The sequence below is a fragment of the Passer domesticus genome, chromosome 6 (genome assembly GCF_036417665.1).
Source record: "Passer domesticus isolate bPasDom1 chromosome 6, bPasDom1.hap1, whole genome shotgun sequence".
In the NCBI taxonomy this organism is placed as follows: domain Eukaryota; kingdom Metazoa; phylum Chordata; class Aves; order Passeriformes; family Passeridae; genus Passer; species Passer domesticus.
In genome coordinates this window covers 34869886-34894355 of record NC_087479.1, presented here as the reverse complement: position 1 = coordinate 34894355, position 24470 = coordinate 34869886, and the positions used below count along the sequence as shown (strand labels likewise).

The 24470-nt window shown below is 35.7% G+C and overlaps 1 protein-coding gene across 10 annotated transcripts in view; it reads right to left on the bottom strand.

Annotated features, from left to right (window-relative positions):
- Positions 1–24470, bottom strand: part of PCNX1 (pecanex 1) — a 93249-nt gene that overhangs the window by 30783 nt on the left and 37996 nt on the right. For 5 of the 10 annotated variants that reach the window (XM_064424411.1, XM_064424412.1, XM_064424407.1 and 2 more), the window contains exons 8-18: positions 21894–22072; positions 14751–14841; positions 13035–13092; positions 10703–10920; positions 9472–9625; positions 8702–8734; positions 7469–7640; positions 3820–3930; positions 3262–3353; positions 1902–2011; positions 189–294 (exon numbers count right to left, since the gene is read on the bottom strand). In XM_064424411.1, the coding sequence (XP_064280481.1) occupies positions 189–294; positions 1902–2011; positions 3262–3353; positions 3820–3930; positions 7469–7640; positions 8702–8734; positions 9472–9625; positions 10703–10920; positions 13035–13092; positions 14751–14841; positions 21894–22072 (1324 nt within the window). The remainder of the gene's footprint in view (positions 1–188; positions 295–1901; positions 2012–3261; positions 3354–3819; positions 3931–7468; positions 7641–8701; positions 8735–9471; positions 9626–10702; positions 10921–13034; positions 13093–14750; positions 14842–21893; positions 22073–24470) is intronic. The other 5 variants (XM_064424409.1, XM_064424415.1, XM_064424416.1 and 2 more) reach the window with 5 other exon arrangements.

The window sequence follows — 24470 nt, the reverse complement described above, 5'->3', positions numbered from 1 at the left end:
AGGTGTAGCACATTAATTAGCTACAGAGTTCAGCTGCAGATTGACAGGAAATGTTGTGATATCCACTCTAACTAGAACCATGCTAAGTGACAAGTGTGATCTAAGAAAGATCTGGACGGATGATACATAAACCAGCACAAAGCAAATGCTTAAATGGAATTTGAAAAATGATAAAAAAGCCTACTTACCACAGAATTTCTAAGCTTCTCAGGTAAAGGATCTTTTACTTCAGACAGAGGATCTTCAGGGTTTTTGTCTTCAGAATTAGGAAAAAATTTTGATTGCACTAAAGAGCTTAAAAGAAAGACAAAAAAATCCCACTGAAAAGCATGTCTTGTTCTATGTGGTTTTATAATAATAACAGAGGCAGAAGTTCTATTACATATTGACCACAAAAAATTAATTTTGGTACATCAGTGTTTTCACTTAGCTGAGTGAAGTTACAGAGATTCAAACTTTATAAAATAATTATTTCTCTGGTGTGCAGAACAGTGACTATTAAAGAGCAGCAGCCAGATGTTCAAACTGCAGTTTCTCTAGTAGCAGCACAGGAGTCATTGAACAAAAACTGAATTTTAAGTGAAATCGAGCATTCATGAAACAAAACTTGAACTCATAAATAACTGAACAGAAATGTGCAAAATTCGGAAGTAGTCCATTTGGCAATGCCATTTAAAAAACCATTAATTCTTTGGTTTGATTCAACAGAAACAACAAAAGAAACCTATTCTAGCCTGTTTAATTAATGAATTAGCCATGCTGACCAAGCTTCTAAATTCTTAGCAGCCTTGCTGATACTAAAGCTCAAAAACCTTACACCTAAGCTTTTAGAAGCCCATGTGCAATGTTACTAGTCATAACAAGCTGTCTCACAACCTCTCAGTGTGATTTTTTTTTACAACACCCTACAAAGTGCACAAATATTATTTCATTTTATGGACAGGAAGATCACCTGATCTGAATGAGCCCTACATCTTCAAAGGAAATTACATATTGCAATGCATTACAATGCTTAACTGTCCCACAGTCAAACATGACCATCCAGACTTTAGTTTTTTGAAAGAACAAAAGAACAAGTATCCAGGAAAAAGAACCTCATATCAACTCAACTAAGAGTAATTGGACAAGGTTTAGTGGTCAACCCAAAGATAAGAAATTTCCTCTAGTGTAAACACTCATGAATCATTAGTTTTGTTTTTCACAGAGGAGGTCCTTCACTATGTACTTCAAGCCACTATTTATCAAATTCATCCAACGTTATGGCTACATTTAAATCCAAGTTCAAGCTCTGCCTCACCTAGGTATGTGGCTGAGCTATTATTGGCTTTTCTGGGGGAGGTGTTTCTCCTGCTGGAACTATTTTGTTTTAAATGTATCACTATTAACTGAATCAAACACCCTCAGCATCAGATCTCTATTCCAGCACAGAATAACATGAATACCTGTTTCCGCATGCTATGTGGGAATACCTGTCATGAAAACATATCCTTATAATTTAACACAATTATTTCAACAAGTGCTTGGAGCACACATTCAATATAAGAATACATCAACAAATGAAGTGGAAGTATTCAAGAAGTCCCCCAGCTTAAACCAGTGCCTTGAGCACCTCTTTAAACACAAAAAGATGGCACCTGACTGACATTTTGGAGAAAATCAGCAGCCAGTTAAATCAGATTTTGGCATGCAAGTGATTTACCACAAGTCACAAAAAAGGTCATTGTTAGAGAATAAACTAGATGCAAAATGTGAGAATTTCTAACTATTGAACCAAGAATACACTGGTTTTGATTAGTGCTAGTGAGTACAAGTTCAAACACTACTAAGTAGTAACATTATTTGTAGTTTTTCCTTGCAACTTGCTTCTTCATTGAGGAAGAGATACAAACTGGGTCACTTACAAAAGTACAGAAGGGTCACTGCTTTGTCTGCTGAGATGATACGATATTGCCACTAACAAACCACAAAATATGGAGAAGAGAACTGGAATATGCTGCCCATCCCAGGAATCCTGGAGACAGAAACAACATGTTACTAAAAAGGAGACAAAGTATACACCACTTTACCTGACATACAAAAATTATGTAATTAACTACAACTCCACAAAAATAAACCAGGGCTTTTTGTACAAAAATATTGCTCCATCTTTACCTATGTCTAATTATAGTCAGAAACTCTAGCACAGTGTACATCCCTCAAGTCTACACCATCTTAATCATTAAACAGTCATTATTTCTCATAACCTTTATGAAGCATTTCCTGCATTCCTTGAGATCACAGGCTCTTAAGAGCTGTATTTAGTCACTTCTTAATTTTGAATGTTACATGTACTCAAGATTTATTTTTCCTAATATGCTGAATGCAGATTAAACAGTGGCTTTATTTGGGTTTTCCTGATCTGCACTGGATCTACAAAGATGAAAGAGTTATTCCTTGCTAAAGCTTGTTTGTCTTAAATGGATGTGTTTACCAAAGGCTAATGAGACAAATGCACCAATTCTCAGAAAGCTAATCATGTCCTGCAGGTGATAGTATCATGGGAGTAACCCCTCTAGGAACCTTCTACTCTCTGTGATAAAATGGAAAAGCCAGCTAAATCTCAGTTGGACCCACACATGCTACAATTCACTGTAAACTGAGCATGTCTGATTACTGACAAATACCTGAAATGAATAAACAGAACCAGCATCACACTCCATACTGCTTCCAAACAACATTTCAAGCAATGAAAACAGGGTGGGTGTGGGGCCGTGTATGGGGGTTCCTTGAGAAGCCAACTCTTTAACTCTCCCCTTCAGATAGGCACATACCTTCACTTTAACACTACAAACTATTTCTTGGTTTCTTCTCAAATAAATATTAATTAGAAAATACTATTTCACTTTTGCAGCACCAGAAAAAACTTACACAAGCCACTTTGAGAGGTTAACATACAAGTACATGCAGACTCTGCTAGAAACAAGTCTCTTGCATGATATTTTCAAGAATTGATATAGAATAGAAATGATAGTAAATGTCATGTGTTTTCAATCAAAAAAGCCCATTAGAGCAGGTACAAATCACACACCTTTAAAAGCAAAAAAATCTATTTTGTTCCTGCATTACATCTCCTCTATTGACATCACAGCTAAGCAAGAATAAAACCCTAGTAAATCAAACTAGTATTTCTAGTTCAGTAGTTGCATACTTTAGTTACTTAATACAGAAGGAAGCAGAGAACAAACCCTAAAATATATTTACTGTGCATAAAGTTTTTCTCACCTTCAGGGCACCATAGCACAGTCCATACAACAATGCAACTGCCACAATACTACAGATAAAACTGTAAAGTGCTGCAAGCAGGCTTGTGGTAGCTGAATATTATAGAAATGAAAAGAAAAAACATGGTTATCTTCTGAAGTTAGAATACAAAATACTTCAATTTGGTTAAGGTATCAGCCGTCTAGTTTCCTCTGATAAAAAAAAAAAAAAAAAGATAATTCAAACCAGAGCAGCTACTTGCATTTTCCCTTACAAATATTTTTTTATTAAAGCATTTTTGTGGCTTTTTTAATCTCCTTAGTTATTGAACAGCTTTACCATAGGAATAGTTAACTGCAATAGAAACCAGTTGATGAAGTGACAAACTTACTAGGCCAGTAATTCTATTTCTCAAAAATCAATCAGAAGACTTTTAGGCTTTTTAAAAACACAATTAAAGTATTCTATGTTTAGAGGGTAGGAATGAAAATAGTGTAGCCACTAAATTTTTTAGCTAAGATACTGATCTTGGCTGCTCCACATCTCATACTTTTGCCACTGAAAAAACACAGCACTCACCATTGCCACCAAAGACATGAATGTCCAGCTGTTCACAGAGATACATCACAAATGTATTCACCTGAGGCAGGAGACCAATGAAGAATACTATAGGGAAACATAGTGTAAACACTACAGAAAAAAAAAAAAAGTTTAAAAAATGGTGAATATGAAAAAAATATCATGGTAAGATTTTTTTCAGTGTAAGTTCTAGGGTATCACACACCCCATTTAAACCCAAGATGACTTAAGTATTTCTATTATAAATTTCTAAGGAAAATACATATTATGTAAAGTCCTACTTCAGTGACTCAGAACTGACTGAATACAGAGGTCATACAAATCAATAGTACTTTCCTTTTAATTGCTGTAGACATGGACACAAGCCAATTCAGGCTTTCCATTTTTATTTAGCAAAGATCAGCCAGGAGTGTTTACAGATCAGACTTGTAAGTTTTCACTCACTCTATGTAAGACTAATTGCCCGTCTGGAGTTGCAGGAGCAACCTAACACCAGCCACTCTGACATACGGGAGGCCAAGCACTCCACCTCCAGGCTTTCTGCTACTAATAGTATCTGACAAGTTTACCCATTTTCCCACACCACTTCTGAACATTCCAATCCTAAATGACTGCGTTTTCTGTTTGGGTTTTTTTAACAAGAACAGACAACTGTATGAATGATGAAATCACCTGCAAATTACAGGATTTCAGAACACAAAGATAAATGAATGCCACCTAATTTCAATACAGAAAATGGTTATGTCTCCACGTGTACATATAATTTACTTTCCATCCTAAAGAATAAAAGATGCAGAAATAATCTACAATGTGCAGATATAGCAGTTCAGATCTAATTCACAGGAAACAGCAGATTACAAGTTTTAAGCTCTAAATTCTGAAGGATAGAAGGATCAAATAACAAAAATAACCCTAGCAGACACAATCTGGCAGTTTAGGCAGGATTTTCTCCCATCTTATTGACTTGTAGCTTCAGTGACCAAAAGAAGAAACAGACTTTAAAGTAACTTGTAAAACACCACAAGTCTCAAATTTAATTTTCTAATTTTAAATGCACAGAAGGGTTGGACACTGAAGGACATCACACGAGAAATAACTACAGTGAGACAGATAATGAGAACCTGATTTTTTTCCCAACTCCATAGCAATGCTAAAAAACAATATAATCTAAAAACATGCAGGTTGTAAGCCTGGGAAAAACAATGAATCCTGTATTTTTACTGACACTAATTAGAAAATATAGGACTACAGACCAGCTCTTCAATATCTGAAGAAAATACTTTATCAGACTTCTCGAGGCAAACCTCTGTTTCAAATCATTACTCAAGGAAGTCAACACAGAGGGCAAATACAATATTCTGTCACTAACAGGTTAAAAAGTTGTTTCCCAAAAGTCTGTAATCTAGACTGTCTTGGGCCCATTAGAAACAAAACTACTACACAGATCTGGGAACACACAATTTTTAAAGACTAGTCCAAGAAAAAGCCAATATTTATGATGCTTTTACAATCCATAACATCCTTGTTTTCTAGGAGTGACCAAGTAGGCGAAAAGATAAAATAATTATTATAAATGTGGAGTAGATTTAGAGCAATTGATTAAGTGCAATAGGTGGAACACAAAATAAAGCATTTATGCTAGTCCTCACTTGTCTGTTGGCAAGGAGACAACATTTACATTATCTAAATACAAAGTTCACCTTGCCCTGTACCTGTTTCTTCCAGTTTCTTTGCCTGGGAACAGGAAAAAAGGCAGCTGAGATTTTTACCTAACAAAGTATGTTTGCTAGCAGCCAGCCTGGTCTGCAGCACACACAAAGCTTTTTGAAACAGTGCTTCAGCAACATTAAGAGCTGCTCCAAGGGCAAGTGTATCATGTGGGGAGTGGGGTCGGATGCGCAGTGCAGGTTGGCGGGGTGGTTTTTTTGTTTGGTGCTTTATCATGTTGGTTTTTGGAGTTTTGCTTTGGGTTTGGTTTGTTTTTTTTATTGTTGGGGGAGCTGTTTTGTTTGTTTGGTTTTTTTGTGGGGGGGTGGGCTTTAAGCTGTTCTGGTAATTTGATTTTTTAATTGGAAGAACTGCTAAGAAATATAAACCACGTATGCTGCTGCAAGATACCTGAGAAGAAGAGTAAAATACACAAGGATCAAAACCTGCTTAGAACTTTTGAACTAAGAAGTTTTAAAAGCTAATGTCAAGATGGACATGGCCTGGTGAAAATGCCACCATATCTTTTAGAACTGGTAAAGACTCACTCTTCAGTACTTTTAAAAAGTACCTCACTTCCACAGGAGGACATACCACCTCCATGTACATTTATGTATGATCTTATGGGGATATGAGTGTAGTTATGGCAATGGCTCCACCTGGTAGAAAAGGGAAGAAAATACTTCAAAAACTGATTGAGCATTATCAAGAGAAATTAAGCTAGTTTTTTATCGTGAATGAGTCAAAAGTATCTTCTATCTTCTTCTTTTATTACTCACACAGAATCAAGTATGCCAGTACATGAAGGGAACCAAAGAATTTGTTCAAAAAGCACCTTTGAAAATGTCTGGACAATTTCTGTTCATAAATATGCAGCTCAGACATTTTTTCTCTGGGTATTTAAATCCAGAATTATTAGCAGAGAAAGTTGAAGAAGGAAGCAGAATGAGGCATAAAATACAGGATGTTCCTAAAATCAAGTAATAAAAACTAACACCCAAAATGCTTCAGTCAGTAATTCTTATTAATAAATTAAAATTTTTAAAAACCCACACTGAGAGCAATTTCTCATTTTTCTTGGATAGAAAATGGTCTGGGGGTACAGAGATGTAACATTTAACTGCTGGAGTCTTTCACACACAGGTATTTTGATACAACTGAAAAGCAAGTGCATTCAGTTTAGATGAATGGTTTTCTTACCCCACCCAAAGCAGGGATCCATAGAAGATCATCCAAATAACTTTGCTCCATTAAAGCAATACACAAAGTTCCCATGATAAGATGGTCTTCAAATGTTTATGTCTCGCTCTCCTTTCTATGGGCTCTGTTTGAGACTACAGGGCTGTTATTATTTTTATAACAGGGAAAAGGATTGTTGTTTTGGGGTTTATGTTGTTCATTTTTTCATTAGATTTAGGGGGGGTAATAAAGTTAAATGTCATCAGTATTTTTTATGCACTGTGCTGCTCAGAAAACAATGAGATTACCTCAAAATGGAAATGCAGCTCAAAAATTGTATTTTTGGTACTGCTGATTGCTGATAGGCCTGTTCTGAGAAGAAGCACATTAAATAAGATTTAACCTGTGTATCATGTTTTTTAAAATTGTGTCTGTGCTGTTCTGCCCAATTGCTAAATACAAATAACCTGACTTAAGAGAACTCCTACTTATTTGCCACAAGCCCCTCCAGAGAGTGTGAAAGAGACCAAATCAAAATGTTGTTTTAACTACTGAGCAGCTAGGTCCCAGCAAAGGGAAGTGTATGCAGATCCAAGTTAAATAAGCAAGTTCAAGGATAAGGGCTAAGATACTAGATAATGAAAAATTTTAGTAGAGGGCATCTCTGCCATTTGTTACAGCAAAGCTACAGAAGGGGAAAATGTTCCCCTAAAGTTCTACTGTTGTAAAGCAAACAATTCAAATCCATTAAAAAGCTACTCACCTATAACTAAGTCCCTGGCTGACAGCAGCAGCAATGGGTTGGTGAAAGCCATTCCATACAACCTGAATCTTGTTGTAGATATGTTTCTGCTGCCATAATCCAACAGCCAAATCAGACCACAACACAAACAGAAATATACAGGCCTACTATAGGCTATGATACGATTGTGACCCTGTTTAAAAAGAAACCACAAAACCACCAACATTTGTTCATTATTAGTGGAAAAAGTAACTTTTACTTTTCTGCTACAGATACCATCAGAATCAAAATTAATCACTGGTCATCAACTAATATACTGTGACCTCATCATATCCTAAAGTTTTCTTCATAAAATCCCTAAAGCCTTGCCTTGCAGTGATACCAGTCTGTGCTTTTTGTGGCTTTGATATAACAAGGACACAACAGTTAGATTAAATTAGACTAAGCTATATATATCCTTAGTCTCAGCTATATTTTATGCTATGTTGCTTGCAGTACTAAATGCTAGAGAAGCTCTGACTAGGCTTTGTAAGCAACCGAGAATAAATCACCTTTAAGGAAAAAGGGATTAAAGTTTATTACTTAGATACTGCTTCTGCTGGATGGGGGAACAATATATATAGGTGTTCATCAAAATACTTCTTACACAAAAATAACGACTTGCTGCAGAGCAAGAATGCTTTTAAACACCTTATATAGGACATCATCTTATATAGGACATATATTTTGTCTTGGCAATCTAGGAGATGCACAACAGAATATAAACATACTGTGCAATACTAGAACATTAACATGTCTGTGCTCAAACATTAATGTCCACTAAAGCATTGCAAACTCAGCTTATTAGAGTGAAAAAATAAAGCGGTGTGCACACTAGGACAACTGAATGATCTACAAGACTAAAACAGAACATCAAAGCTGTATCAGATCATACCAGCAGAGCAAATTACATCATTAAGAATACTTCTCAGTACAATTGCTAGAATAGTAGAGACTCCTCAAAAAGCTTATCATGACATGGCTCCCTAGTGAAAGCTAAGCTCAGAACAGGAGGACATGATTTGCTAAATACAACAAGTACAGCCGGGGGAAAGTGTCAGGTCCCTTCTCACACACTAAGACAACTACAAGCCTTTTGTGCCTTGTAAGAAGGAACACAGGAGAAATGCCAGAAAAATCACACAAAAATGATCAATTCTCTGTGGGAGTTCTGCATCTGCAGGGTTAGTACAGTGGCACATGCCCATGACTTACATGTCGGGGGGAAGAAGAATCTGGCTGAACGCTCTGAAACCAAAATAAAAAGAGGAAAGTTACCCAATCTACAGATAAGTCTGTTCACCTCCCTACGGACATCATCTTGGTTAAAGCTCCTTTAACAATCTCTACAATTAATTTTACAGTTGTCAAGCCACATCACAGCCTTTATATCACGATGTTGTAAACCATTAAATCTACTCAAAGAGTAGATGTCTATAACCACAATTCTAAAAAAATCCCCAAGCCCCTTATTTTCAGGATTTTTACTGTTTCTTAACAGCATCAGGAACTTTAAATCTGATTTCCATCCTAACAGTCAAGGATGTTTCTTAGATTCATTCTTAGATTACAATAAACCATTATCAGTCAAACAAAAATTAATTATCTGATTAAAAATATGTTTAGATATAATTGCCTCCTAAGAATGCTCTGAGTTGTAGATGTGACAGAAAATTAAAAACCTAATCAATAAAACCTCAAGTTCAGTTTGTAGTTGGTTTTCAACAAGTAAGAATGTGCTCTTCTTCATGCACCAAAAAAATGCATGAGAACAATAAATAAAGGATTGTTTAACAAGCAAATGTAGAATCATTCTAGTGATGTGCCCTTGCATTACCATCTATCAAACTTCCCATAAGGCCAAGTTTACTCATTTCTCTATAAATGATAAGCATGCACATTTTTCCTTAAAGCCATAACTAACCTGCAACACCCAACTGCATGTATATCTACTGCTTGCAGAAAGTAAAGAGAAATTGAAATACCTTCAACAGTGAGTACTGGCAACTGGCTATGACCAGGCAAAACTGGAAGACCCAAATATCCTTGAAAAAGCCCTCTATTAGAAGTACAGAGCCCAGAAATGCAACTAGAATAGCTAGGATGACAGCTAATACGTTCTCAAGGATCTCACGATTCCTGTTTCAAAGGGAGAGAAAAAAAAAGAAAAAAAAAGGAATTTAAAGCTAACTATGTCTAGAAAAAGCTGTGAAAGAACACTTAGATTCAAAAATTAACAAGGATTATGCTACTGGTAGCAAAGTAGTTAAGAATAAATTTGAACTTCCACAGTCTACTAGCACACTGTCCTTTAGCAAAGCTAGGAGCTACCAGGATTTCAATGATAGCTGAAAGCAGTTAGTATCTTATGGAATTTTACTTTAAACAGCAGAAGATAATTTGAGCAGATAATTTTAGAAATAATTCAAATGTTCCACCAGAAGCATGTCTGTAACATAAATCTATATTCAAAGCCTATCCAAGATGATGATAAGCCTAAGAAAAAACACAAGTATGATAACTTACCTGTATATATAATCTGTCATTCATGATTTTCTAATAAAGAAATTAAAAATACTCTTGCTTTTGTCAGATATGCCAAGTGGAATACAGATAAATCCCTATGATATTGTTAATGCTTTGGAACAGAGTTATGAGTATTCCTCCCTGGACAGAATCATTACTACCCTGTTTATTTCAAGGAGGCTCATTACCAAAATATAAATACTCTACATATTCCAAAAGCTGATAACTGGTGGATCACCTTAATTTTATTCCTCTAGGTAAATGTACAGGGACAAGAAGTCACAGTATTAAACGATTCTTCAAAAAAATGCTTTGGAACAGCAGCAAATGCTTTCTGTTTACCAAAAGACTAAGTGCATACCAGATTGTAGACCCTTTAATTAATTTTTGGAGAAGGCTATACTCTAGCTTTAAAGATTGGCAATGAATCTTTCTGTTTGATCATTCAAATATGTTACTGCCCCATGCAGGCAAAGTGAGGGTTGGTTTTCTGTTTCCTTTTTTGATTCCTACAGAAGAAAATGAGAGTAGCCTCCATTATTTTAGAAAAACTACATACAGTACTATTCTTTCATTTTTCAGAGTACAGTAAATAAGTATCATTCTCTAAGGATAGTTTTATCTATATTACAGTTTAGTAACTGTTTCCATCTTTGTTTTCTGAGGTCTGGCAACATACAAGGATCTCACCTATCAAATAAAGCCAGAAGAGTTAATCTATCAAAATTGATGCTAATCCAAAGTTTAGGCAGGATCCAAAAGCGATAGTACTGCTTGACTTTTTGAGCTGCTTCCTCTTGAGGCTGCATGTGGTCCTGAAGGTCAGGGCTCAGGTCAATATCTTGCTGCTCCAACAGATCTGTGTCCATTGTTAGCAGCCTGTTCAACCTGATCTGAGGAAGAGAAAGCTAAAAGAAAGTTAGTATTAACAAAAACTCCTTTATATCCCATCACTGTATATATACAGAATACTGCTTTAAAGAAAATGGCTAGAACTCTTTCGTTTCGCTTTTGAGGAATTACATGTCACAGGCTTCTACTTACTTTTTCTGTCCTTATTACAGCACATGAATAGGACTAGCAGCAATAACAGTTTGCATACAACAACTCTGCCATTTCAGTATATGCCTTATTTCAAATGAATGCATCTTCCAAGCACATAACCCATTTATTGTGAAAACTTCAAATTTGAAGACAAGTAAACTGATACATGGACAACATACACTACAAGAATAATCCAATTATTAATTTAAATCAATTACAACACACTTCTTATAGTCGGCTAATCTGCATGCAAACCCATGCTGAATGGTTCTTTTTGCATGACAAAGCAACATACTCGTGTACCAGCAGTCAAATTCAAACTCACTGAATCCAGAATACACTCAGAAATGAACAAAAGAAAAACCTCTGCCCTAAACAGTCAAGTACTATTTATGGCTATTACTTATTTTATAGTTTGTTTAGAGTCCTCATGAAAATCACAATAATACTAACAACCATGAAAGATACTAAAGGAGAGTACTTGATGCTAATAAGATACTATAGTACATATTGTATAGCCTAATCCAGTTTCTAACAGGTTGAGAAACATCTTGATGTACTGCCCTTTATTCTTCGGCAATATAATTATTAAAATGTCCTTTAATGAAAAAGCTTCACAAATGTGTAAGGCAAAGAGTAAAACTTCAATACTCATGTCACCACCAAGTGTCAAAACTACAGGTTTAATGTTTAGAGGGGCTTTTTCCCTACAATCATCTAAGTTTAACATCCAATTTCTTAATTTATAGATTTTCTTTTCATCACGCCTTATATCATCAGAAGCTTAGCCAGCTTCTCCTTCCTAGAAAAATACTAATGAAAAACCAAGCAGGAACACCCCCTTTCTAAAGGCATTTCAAAAACACAAACCATAATATTTAAGGTAAAGCTGTGTCAGAAAACAGATCCTTTTCTGACGATTTTTTAAAAACTTCATTTCTTAAAAGGTAGAACCAGCATAACATGCATGGCACTAATAATAAATTTCAGTGGAAATTTCCATTTAGGTGCGTGGGCTGAGTTTTTACAGTCACAGATTTGCCTTAAAACAGAATCATTCCCTCCATTGGGACTACATTGGCAAACCAAGAGCACAGAAGAGGTAATGCAGCTTCTTTTCTGAAGGCTACATGTTTGAGGGGGACTGCGAAAAGCAAAGCAAGTTCCTCAAACAGACACCAAGTTTAAAAAGCACTTTCTTGATCAAAAGCATGGTCAGAGGCAGCAAATGGAGGTCTCTTGCTCCTCTGCCAAATCCTAAAGCTGTGTTTCATTCTCCCTCTTGATTATATCATTATATCTTGTTGTACTTCAACATACTTCTCTTTGGTTTGCCAGCTTAAGAATCGTGCCCTTTCGCACTGTTCTCAGAACATAATATGATTTCAGAATTAAGAGTATGGGTATGCCTGGACTTGACAATACTGCAAAAGCTTTTAGATCATAAAACTAAGGAATTATAAAGCTATTTGCAGTATAAAACAGTGTAGGCTTCTGCTTTGTTTTGCCAACCACTTATTGCATATAAACTTAGTTTTTTTACAGCAGACTCCAATGACAGATTTCTAAATTCCTTTCAGGGAAATTACTCAAGTGAAGTGTCTTTTGGTCAGAACACTACATTTAGTCTTTCTGCTGCCTGCTAACCTCAGTAACAAACAGAAGGAAAACTGTCCAAATTGTACACATCATCTTTGGAAACTTTTATAAGGTATCTTAGAACAACTTCTATGACTGTTTTAAAATCACTAGGTTTTAGATCAGAGAAAACCAACTAAGTTTTAAAGTGCTATGCAAGAAGATTAATTTATATGTACATATGAAGACACTACAATACTAAATACTTCCTCTTCATTAATCCAGACAAAATTCTTTCATAAGAACAGAGTACTACCACACAGAATAATTAATCAGTGCTATAAAGTTGGATAGTCTTCTGATTCTTTGCATGCTTTAAAAATAAGTAAGAAGAACTTACTAGATCATGTGGATAAAAGCGAACTGAGGTAGAACTCGATACATGAGAGTCCGTGTCACTATAAGAACAGGGAAAATACTTCAGATTATAAACTACATTTTATTTCAACAGGTCACGCTAATTTTCTAGTGTCCCAAATTAATTTTGATACCGTGTGAATTTTATCTAAGTATCTTTAAGTTTTTCCTTTATTCACTTATAAATGCAAGCAGCCACTTAGTCTCATGTATTGTGGTGCATTCCACAGCTATAGTAAGCCAGGAGACTCTTTAATCTTACACTTATCATTTTCTCAACACCCAGTCCCTAAATGGTGTAAAAAGAACTACAATGATAGCCATTATTCCACTTGAAAAACAAAAAATTTATAAGCTGTTAGCTACTGATTTGTAAAGTACATCACATCTCTAAAGAAGTGCAGAGGCTGCTAGGTGTTCACATGCAGTTTCTCGTAATTCTATGCTGTTTTTATCAAGATCCCAAAACTGCCAAAAATAGTACATACTTAGCACAAGTAAAATGAGCTACTGAAACCGCTTTTGAAAAACTTAAAGTTAAACCTCTGGTAAGAAGAGCAAAATTACTTTGCAATTTCCAATCATTAGAGATGAAGAGAAATTTCTCTTACTGTATGAGAGTCCATATCCAACCATTGCTTTTTTCCCCAATTTTGGATAGCTTTTGGGTGTTTGTTTTCCATGTAAATCACATGGTTGTAAGACTTGTATCAAATTTATGCAACTTTCCTTCAGTTCCTTGCCTTAAGATAAAAACATTCTTTGTTATCAACTTTACTTCACTCAAACTCAAGTACTCTCTACAGCCGAGATCTGATTATCTGAAGTGGCCAGTCTGTTCCTTCCATTAGCACATTCAACTTCATAACAGCAGCCATCAGCAAAGCCATTGCATCTGGAACATGCAAGCAGTAGAGGCAGGGATTGGCAGCTTTGTGGAAGGAATCCAGAACTTTTTGTCAAAGTTCAATCCTACAAAAGGCATTTGCATACCCTCACAAGAAAGATTTGAAGATTGGATGTTTTATACTCATTACTCCATAATTCCAAGAGCAATTCCACCTACATGTAGTATGAATTACAGCATTCAGCATGATACAGTAGCTTCAGAGCACTTCTACATAGTGAGTAGACTGGGGGCAGGTGGGAAGCCACAGGAGGTTTTGAGTTACTTTCCTTTCTTCTGCCTCCTATCCCTTCAGAGAAAGAAAGGGCATCTTTCCAACAGCAGATGAACTTTCCAGTATGTAGCTGGCTATTTCAGCTGCAAGTCAAATTTTAATCTCAGGCATGTTAACATTTCCATTTACTGTTTAATGCCATCTACAAACTTGAGAATAAATTTATCAGTTTACAATGGCTTCACAACTGGAAGTTCAATAGCCATTATGGTCAACAGTCACCTAACTTTCTCAGAAATGGGTTAAACTCTTTAACAAAGACTTTCTATAAGCCAACAAAAAATGCATTTGTCAAGTTTTCAGTTTGGAAGTGTAGTAGTACTCATTTTCTGAGGCAATATTTAACTTAATGTCATCTTCAAGTAAAAATTACTTGGGTCACAAAAGTAAAAGTATATGGTTAATAGATTGTATTTATTTTTTTGGTAGTCCATACTAAATAACCTTTTAAAATTAAAATAAAAGATTGGATTGCAGTAAGACAAGAATCATCACTCTTGACTGGCCTTCACACACACCAGATGTTGGATGCTCTTCTTGCAGCTGGCTCAAAGTTCACAAGCGACATGTCGCAGCCCCCTGTCTCGTAGAGCGTAGAACTGAACTTACCTATTAAAGAAAAGGTCAAAAGCAGGTCAACATTTCCTCATGTTTCATCCCATTGGCAGCAGCTTCTATTCATTAACTTACTATAGAGATCAATTCAAACATCTGAATTTACATCAGTGTCAAAATATAAAATGAGATTAGTCATGAATGTGTCACCAGGACAGACATTAGCTACACAGCTGTCTTTTGTACCATTTTACGTAACATATGTACTGTAACTGCAGTGCTGAATTAAAGAGTTTGTATTTACAAGATGCCACCATTAACACAACATAAAGACAATGTAAGCCTTTTTTTTCCCCTTAGAGAATAACCACATGAAAAATTTGCAGTGAGCAGCTTGTTCAGTTCTTTCCCACCCCCAACAGCACTATCAGTAAATCATTCACTATCAGCATCTAAGAATGTTTAGCTACAGCAGTCATAACCCAATTATCCTGTATAAAAATATTTTGAGACACCCATGTCTATTTGAAAAGAAACACAGAGACTGAAAGAAGTGGTGAGAGATGCTTCCCAAGTTAACCCAGGAAACTCAAAAAAGGAATGTGTGGCAGAGATTTATTCTACAAGCTAGAAACAAATGCTTCAGCGTAAGAACAAATGACTGCAAACCAACATCTTAGATAAACCATTTGGACTTGCTTCCAAAATACATAATTTTAAAAAGCAGCCACAGATTATAACTCAAATGATAAATTACCTTACTCAAATATGTTTTCACAGTACCCTCCTCCCAACATTGGCCTGATCAGAGAGATAAGCATTTTCATTTTCCCTGAAGGCCAGGTTCAATATATTTCAGCTCTGAATGCAGAGAACCTGATTTTGAAACTGATCTCATATGAAATCATCTGCCAACTTCTCCATCTCTTCTAGCCTAAAACCCTTCTTAAGTCATGATGCAAAACATGCAATATTCCAATATTAGCTTATATAAACAAAAGAAAAATCCCACTTGGGAGCACGTGAAGAAAAACTGTATACACCTCTCATCTGTATGTCTTGCAGCTTTTCCTTCTGCTGATAAGATACCAAGCAGTCCCCCCAGAAATACCTAACAAAATCAGAGCTTCTAATCTTTCCCATTCCTGTGAGAGCACATCTGGCTAATAACATGGATTTTGAATATTTTTAAACACAATATCATCCTGCAGCAGCTTCTCTTGAGACCCATAGACATTTAAGTTTGATTCAGAAGCATTTGAATCTTAGCAGGTTAAATCCCTCAAACTAGATGCTTACAACCAGAAACGAAGAAAAAGAACTGGTGTACTGAAAATATCTTCATAAAGCTTTCTACCCTCAGAGGGAGCACTTCAGACCAACCAGGGAAATACCACAGCTGTGCTCAGAGCCACCATTGTGACAAAGACAGTCCCCTACATAGCTCAGGAGGCACAAACAGCATGCACAGCACCTCCCTCTCGATATTCAATTACATCTGCCACAGACCTAAGTACAAAGCTCACTTGTTAGAGCTTCTTCTTCATTGGGTAAGATTTTAATGAAGTGCTTTAGCTGATTATCTTTTGGTTTTTCAATCCAGTGTATAGTATACAGTTAAAACTCAAGCTTAAAAATTAAACTAGTAGATAACACAGGGAATCTTCCCACAACAAAAAAAACCCCTTGGTTACAAAGGTATATTTATTAACTGCATCAATAATAAAGTTTCAAGAGCAAACATGGAGATACTGGACAATACAAATACACTTCAGGCTCTATTCAGAACAAAAATGTGCATTAATTATTATGGAAAAATCTCCTGGGCAAGCAGCCCTTAAAAAAAAAGGAAGTTTGGGTTAAGTTCTTCACGGTTTTGCATTACTGAACAGAGATCCTGGAAATTAAACTTTTTAATTTTTAACTTAATGAAATTCTAGTCACAGAAGTTAGAATATACTACTTGGACATGCAACTTCCCCTTCCTTTGGGCTGAGGAAAACACATCAGGTATTTATTTCAGGAAGTTTACTGAACTATTACAATTTTTCAGTTCCTTGTCACCCAACTTGGAATCTATCAAAATTTACTGCATTTATATTGCTGCTCTAAGTACTGCACTGCTGCAGTGGGATATAACAAAACTGAATAACAGAGGTAGCAAACAAACAGAACACTTAACTCCACTCCCACTGTTTATACACAAACTACAAAATGGACTCAGGATATGTCATGCTTGCAATTCACCCACCTATTTAAAGAGGCCCTCCATTGAAAGTTAGCTCCCTGGCAAGCACAGCACAGCTTCTCATTAATTCAAAATCTTTTTCTGCCCCCTTTTCTTTGTTTTTCTTTTGCTGTTTTTGATTTGGTTTTCTTGTTGTCTTTCTGTTGGGGTTTTTTGGTTGGTTGGTTTAAATAAAAAGATTTTTCAGAAAAGCCTCAACTCATCTCAGTAGAAAACTTGACAGGACTGTTCATTGCTATTGGTGACACAAACTCCAAAGTCTGACTGGAGATAATAAAATGAGCTCCAAAATCCTTAATTTTTAAACTCTGTGAGATGGGAACAGCTTCCTCACAGTACATAAATTCTAACAAAGAATTTCAATACTCAAGATTCAATACATATGGATATACCTAGCATTTCTAGTGACTCTTTCTCATTCTTGTCTCCCACAGCATTCTCCGTGGGATACTTGGAACAGCACCACATTGAATAAGCTTAAGAATGGATTTTCTCTCTCTAAAGCCTATAGTTTTATCAAGCTGTGAACAAATGGGAGACTCTAAAATTATGTTGCAAATCAAGAAATATGATCAATAGCATGTTTGCCCAGTCAACATAAAAGTCTAACTTCTTTGCACACAAACACACAAAAAAAGAGCAAATTAAAGACACCCAAAAATATTCTATTTGGACCAGGTTACAATAACAAACCAAGACACTGTGATACTCAAGCACACAAATCCAAAATACATCTTAGTTCTAACATGGAGAGAAGATAAAATATATGCTCTTTGAAGCAAGTTTCCTTGTTCCAAAAGACCAAAATATCTCATCACCACATCCAGAAACAACCACGTAACAGTTCATACTGTACAAACTCATATTCCCACAGTAAAGGGCATCAACAGACAACAGCAACAGGCTGATGAGCTTACACAAATAAAACCTGGAAGATTCAAGTGGCTCAGAATTTAACTAAAATGGTGCTCTAATGGTTTTCTCAGCTAAGTTATTTTCAGTGTGCTTCCCGTTTTTACATCCAATACATACTACTTTTTTCAAACCACTTAGACTAGTTCACATGCAAAGGCTTACTGACATAATGAAATTACATCATCATTAGATCAAGATATATTTGTTTACTGCTTCAGTCAGTTTTTTTTAAATAGTTAGCAAAACCAAAGTCATCAGAAATTGACTACTACTTGGTAGACTGCTAGGAGTTTTATTTCCAAAGGTCAAAATTTTCCCGTTAGCTAAGGTATGAAGGCGTCCATGTTTTCAGTTAGAACACTTCAAAGTAGTTCATTTTTTGTTCCTACATGAAGTTTGCCAAAACAGTAACGTACCTATTACCCCAAATTCCAGACTACAAAATGGATATTTTCCATAGGAATAATGGGAAGTGAATATTTATTTTCCATATAGACCTTTGAACATGCTCCCACATCCATGCCAAATAACTTACATATACTGAATTATCAAAAGGTACTGAGTGAGTGCTTCTAAATTGGTTTTAATCTAATAAATACCCAGTGTATATGTCCATCTTTCTTTACATAAAAGTTTCGATGTTCAAAATCATTTAACTGCCTTCATAAATTAAAATACTTAAATCTGAAAGGTTATTGCTTGTTATATAAACAATACAACCAGAGATCCACCATACCACCATAACTGTCTTGTAAAGCTCTAGATGAGCAGTTCTCTTTAAGCACAAAAGCCATTTTAAAAAATCATCTAGCCAAGGACACAAGTCTGTTATTTCACCCCAGCTTCAGACACTGGCCATCTGTTCTACTAACTCAGTACTTGGATTCCTAACTACTTGACAAATTCCAATTTGAATTTAATCAATCTTCACTGCAAGGGCTGAAAAATCCTACCTACCTGTCTAAACAATCACCTATTAGAACAAAAAGAATCACTACTGCCAGACTCTGCTCTGAAAACTGTCATTCACTTAAGTCATGGCACATGTTTTGTTGCTTTTGAGATTTGTATTATAGCAATCCTGCCTATAATCATGGCATTTAGTTTCCTTTCATTCCTGCATTCCTTCTATGATTTACTTCATGTTTACCACTCCACATCAAGCTCCTTTTTCATTCTTTCAAGTTTCTCCCCCGTCAACCTTCCAACAGCATAACTGATAAAAATCTTCCTACTTTGAACCTGGAAGACTGAAGATAATGCCTCAAAGCATCACTTGCCTTACTCCCAGGGCAATGTCCAGTTAAATATAACTGTATCATCACCACACTGGATGTGGGACAGGTGTAATACAGTGAGGCTCATCCTAGGTAAAATAAGCCACCAGAATCAAATTAACAGAAAAGAAACTTTAACGCAAACGAAACCAAAAATTGTGTGTCTTATTAAGTGCTGCAGCTTGACATCAACACGAATAGAAAAAAATGTAGAAGTGCACCAGTAAAGGAAAATATGAGCCCTATATGTGAGGGCTTTTACAGTAAATGAATACGTGCCCTGTTTGCCTTTCCAAGAGGATTTGAATTAACAAAAGAAACTCTTCTATGCACTGTACAGAGATATATAACCCCATCTATGTTTGTCACTGGTATTTCCAGATGGAGTAAACCAGGTTTTGTTTCCATGTATCTCCTTTTTTTTTTTTTTTTTTTTTTTTTTTTTTTTGTGTTGGGCAGTCACTATGATTTCCACAGCAACAAAGAACTGGTCATAGCTCCTTCATCACTTTTACTTTTGTTCTGATGCTGATCAAGGGAAAAACAAACTACAACCTTCTCCCAACCCAAATCACAGACAAACTGGGTCATCTTTCACTGTAAGTTATTTTGCTTAGACTCAATGGAAAAATAGTGTTTCCTCATCCCTGACTGACGGTTAAAAAAACCCCCCAAAAAACGACAAAAAACCCCAAACCAACCACATACCACTTATAAGGAAAGATACTTTCTTGTCACACCTGATAAAGGAATCACACACACAAAAGCTTGCACCATTTTGCCAACTATTTCACTCTTAACAAAAGATAGCACCTGTTCCACAAAACCTGCTACACAAACTAGAAAACTTGGTTTTCCTAAAATAACACAAGAAGATCCTGCCTATAATAGCTCCTTTTTCTCAAAGGATTCTAAACTAGACGCTCAGAGTCTCAAAACAGGAAACAAATCCCTGTTATACATCAGATTTCTATCTAGCAGATACCAGAAGTTTTGTGCCTCCCAAAGAGAACGTGATGTCTCATATAACTGTAAGCACAGTACAGGTAAAATTTCAGAAGAACCGAGTCTCATGAATTTCTGAAGACTCCAATGCACAAAAATTACAATGAATATGCCTTTTTAGAGAGTCTGACTGCCATGTTGAATTTTATAGATCGTCTACTTTGATTTCTGCTATAGCAAATAATACAAGCTCTTAAATAACATAGACCTAGATTGCATATTAAATGACAAATACTACAGAACCCAACTGCCTGTTTTGGGTAAGATGAACCAAATCTTTCAAATAATTAATGGCGGCCTCAAGAATATAGCTCAGCATTAAACTTGGACAGAAATAACCACTATAACAATTTCAGAGTTATATTTCAAATATCTTCTTTTTGAATATTAAAAAAGAGCCCAAATTAAATTAAAAATGTGTTTCATGTAACAAGTTTTCATAGTTGAGAGATTCAAGCACTGAGATTGAAACAATAACACTTCTATCTAGAAAACAATAAAGCAACAGAATCTACAACAAAAATTGTTAGATAATGAGATCATGTGTATTTACTGCATTTGTAGTTAAGTCTTATAAAACATCTCAGAGTAGGTAAAGGTCATTTTCAGTTTTGCTTATATTCCATTTTTCCTTATACTACACTAGATGACTCAGAAGAATGAAGACTCAGTCAAACTCACGTTTAAAGGATTAGCACAGACTCTCAATCCATGGAGTCAATTCTAGTGGGGTAAGAGACAACTCATTTATCTTTTAGTCCTGGATTACACAATGGTCTGAAAGACATGTTTTGTCAGTGTTCCGATCAAACCTGTACTTTTAGGTTCTTAGAGCTGACAGCTGCTCAAAATTCCATCACTAATAATTGTCAGTGCTCAAGATGCCCATTTTAATAATTCAAGGAAGAGTTACATATTAATGATGAAGGAATAAGTAATTCAGGCCACGTATAGTTAGCTGCAAAGATCCCTGCTGGGAATTTGTCCAAACCTGTCCCTGCACTATGTGGCAGATCACTCATTTATTAAGACCATCTTAACTTCTTCCAAGCAATTTTATTAGTTGCATAGAAGTTAATTAAGAAGTTAATAATCAAGAATACCACATAAAATGGACCATGAAGAACTAGGAAGACACTATAAAGCTCCATAAAATGATGACATTCAATATATGGAAGAGTCCAGATTTAATTCCAATACCAAGCTCCTAAATTAAGGTGTACATTCAAAACAAAGTATTCATTTACAGAAGTATTTATTTTTTGAACAGCAGCAAAACAACTCATCTAAAAAAGGTAAGATCAAGAATTCTTAGGAGCCATAAGAAGTTGGTTATTTTTCAGAAACCAGAAGATTCCCAAAGTCTCCATCTCTGCTCAATTGCCTGCAGGACCATAGGAAAGGTTCATTAAATGTGTTACATTGTTCAAATCAAGAAAGCTCTCACACCCTCATTACTTGTACCTATAACTCCTTATTTCCCATCATGCATTCATTAGCGAAACTGCCTGGAAAGGTGATTGAGCAATATAGCCTTCCTAGAAACACACCTATAAGATTCAGAAACAACGCTCAGGTTAGCTGATTTTCAGTGCATTATTACCAATAAATCTGCCGTATTAAAACTTCCATGTCACCAAGGTTACATAAGGCCTGCATACCAAGTTCATCGTGCAAACTGCCTACAGCAGATGCAGTGGCATGTGATGCTTCTAAGTGGACACTCCCATTTCTCACCAGCAAGGAGGCGCTAGCGCCGGGCACAGCTGCCTGGGAAGGGGGGCAGGACTGCACTCTGACCTGGGAGGAGCACTGCTGGCCTTGCTGACCATCTTGAAGGCTACGAGAAAACACGCATTGGGGACACATTACCAGGAAGAAGTGAAAAAGAGCCAGAAGTGAAGCAAAACAAGATTTTTCAGTTTAAAGGGGAACATTTTTTCTTTTAAATAGTAGCGTTAAGCAACCAACAGTTAGGGTTAAAGTAATCCCTACATTCTATGTAACAGAGTATTTAGGCCCTAGTTACAGCAGTAATCTAGAGATACTGTTCCTGTCAACTTCTTAGAAACAATATTTCTTTCTAAGATCTCCCCAAGTCACCCAACAGGTATATTCTGCACCTTAATTTGTGGGTGTAAAAGCAAATTACTGCCAGTTAGTTTAACTACAGACTAACCCAAGGTATCACCTATATTTACTACTGACTATTCCAGTCTTCTCACAATCACTAGGGTCCTTTTTGTTTATTCAAGTATGACCTGATCAGCTGTTTAGGGCTTTTTTTCCTAGTCACCAAGACATCACCTTTCTTATTATTAATTCACACTAACTAGAAAACATCTTTAAGCTCTGTTAATAGCCACAGGATACCACAGACCCTGTAGATAACTGAAGTAATATGTTTGGATTCAGAATTATTTTGAAGATATTAAGACTCTCTATACAAAGTTATTAATTGTAAAAGTAAAGTTGATTCTGAAGTTATTTTGAAGTTATAGCAAAAGCTTTATGAACCACCAAAACACAGGTTTTAAAAGTCAACCTGGCTTTCAGAGATATTTGTACATTTCTCATAACCATGAGCAAACAATGTTTAAAAAAATGTTAATTCTCCTCTTCACAGACTTCAATTGCAAAATTAACTTAATAAAACTATTTACAAAAGTTAGATTGTTTTAATAGCCTGTTTAATATTAGGTATGACAGTGTCAGAGTACATTATGTTTACAGTTATATTATACCATCTTTGCAAGAGCAGTGGTTTTATCATCCTTCATTTTGTGGATTTAAAGAAGTTACATTATACATTCATTAGCTAAAGCATTACCTTAGATTTTGTATTTTAAGACTGGAAAATAGCTTAAACACTCTCTTTTGAAAAACAATATGTATCACCTGTTGGGTTTAGCACTTCACTGTTTACAGCATGATGCTAGAGTTGGCAAATGAGGCAACTAAAAAAAAACAAGATCTTACTAAGAGTTGAAGGGTTATATCTGATGTACTTGCTTTTAACAGTATTTTCTACATCATCTACTTTTCAGTTCTTTTGTTAGAGCATCACTGGAAAACAAAATATGGATATAAGAATAGGTGTTAAGAAAAGCTCATGCAAAATAATGCAGACATGCACACAGCTCAGGAAGAAAAGAACTGCAACTCATAATTTACTGTGTTCTAACATTTTCATCTGAAATTTAAATTCAGGATTTGCTGCAGTACATGAGGTTTGCAGTGAGCTATGCAGCAACAAAAGTCCTAAGGAAGTTCACAGATGTGCCAACCTTCACTGCCTTCCTTAAGCAACACCAAACCAGTGCTAAACAATATGGCCTTCCCATAAACAGCAGGTACATGTCAAGAGGTGTATATACACAGCTGGTCTTTGCATATTATCCACATCTGTCACAATTAAAAAATCCCACAAAAATACTGATGTCAACCAATTGCAAAAAACCCCAGCTTATTCTCTCCCTGATTATTTTAAGAGTAAAATTCTGTTTCATACAGTCACTTACACACATGCATACACCATTGACTACATGGGACACCAATGAACACTTATTTTTGAAGTGCCCAACACACTTGACATTTAGACAAGACAAAAGCAGGGGTGGATGGTGTTTTATGGTGCATTTTGAGTTTGTTTTTTTAGGTTACCAGGCAAAATAATCTTGTGAGTAATTTAGCATCAAACCAACAGAATTTACTAGACCAGGTTTGACTCGTCTACCATTGCCAAAGACACTCATACATAATGCCACTGTCTCTTTCACTAAATATTTCACAGTGGAAGTGAAAAGTAATTGCAATCATGGACAGGAAATTAAAAAAGAAATCAGGTTTAACTCAACAGGTCCTAGAGAACATTCCCCCAACATAAAATTTTATGACAAGAGTCAGAAGATTAGAGATTAAAGTTTTGCTGACAAGAATAAGAAACACATAACATCAGGGCAACTAAAGATTAGTAAATCTAATACTCTTAGAAGTTTAATATCTGAAGTCATGGCTTAGCAATATCAAAAACTAGACTGGGGCAGCTCACCAACAGTATACAGGCATGATGTCAGTACAAGTATTCAATTCTGAATATGTTTATATTATAAAGCATTTTTGATAATATATGTCATTATGTTACAGAAAGAACAGTGAGCAGTTTTGGGTGGTTTTTAATTTAGAATAGAACAAATTAAGATAACAAAGGTGCTTAGAGGAAATACAAGGCTAGAATG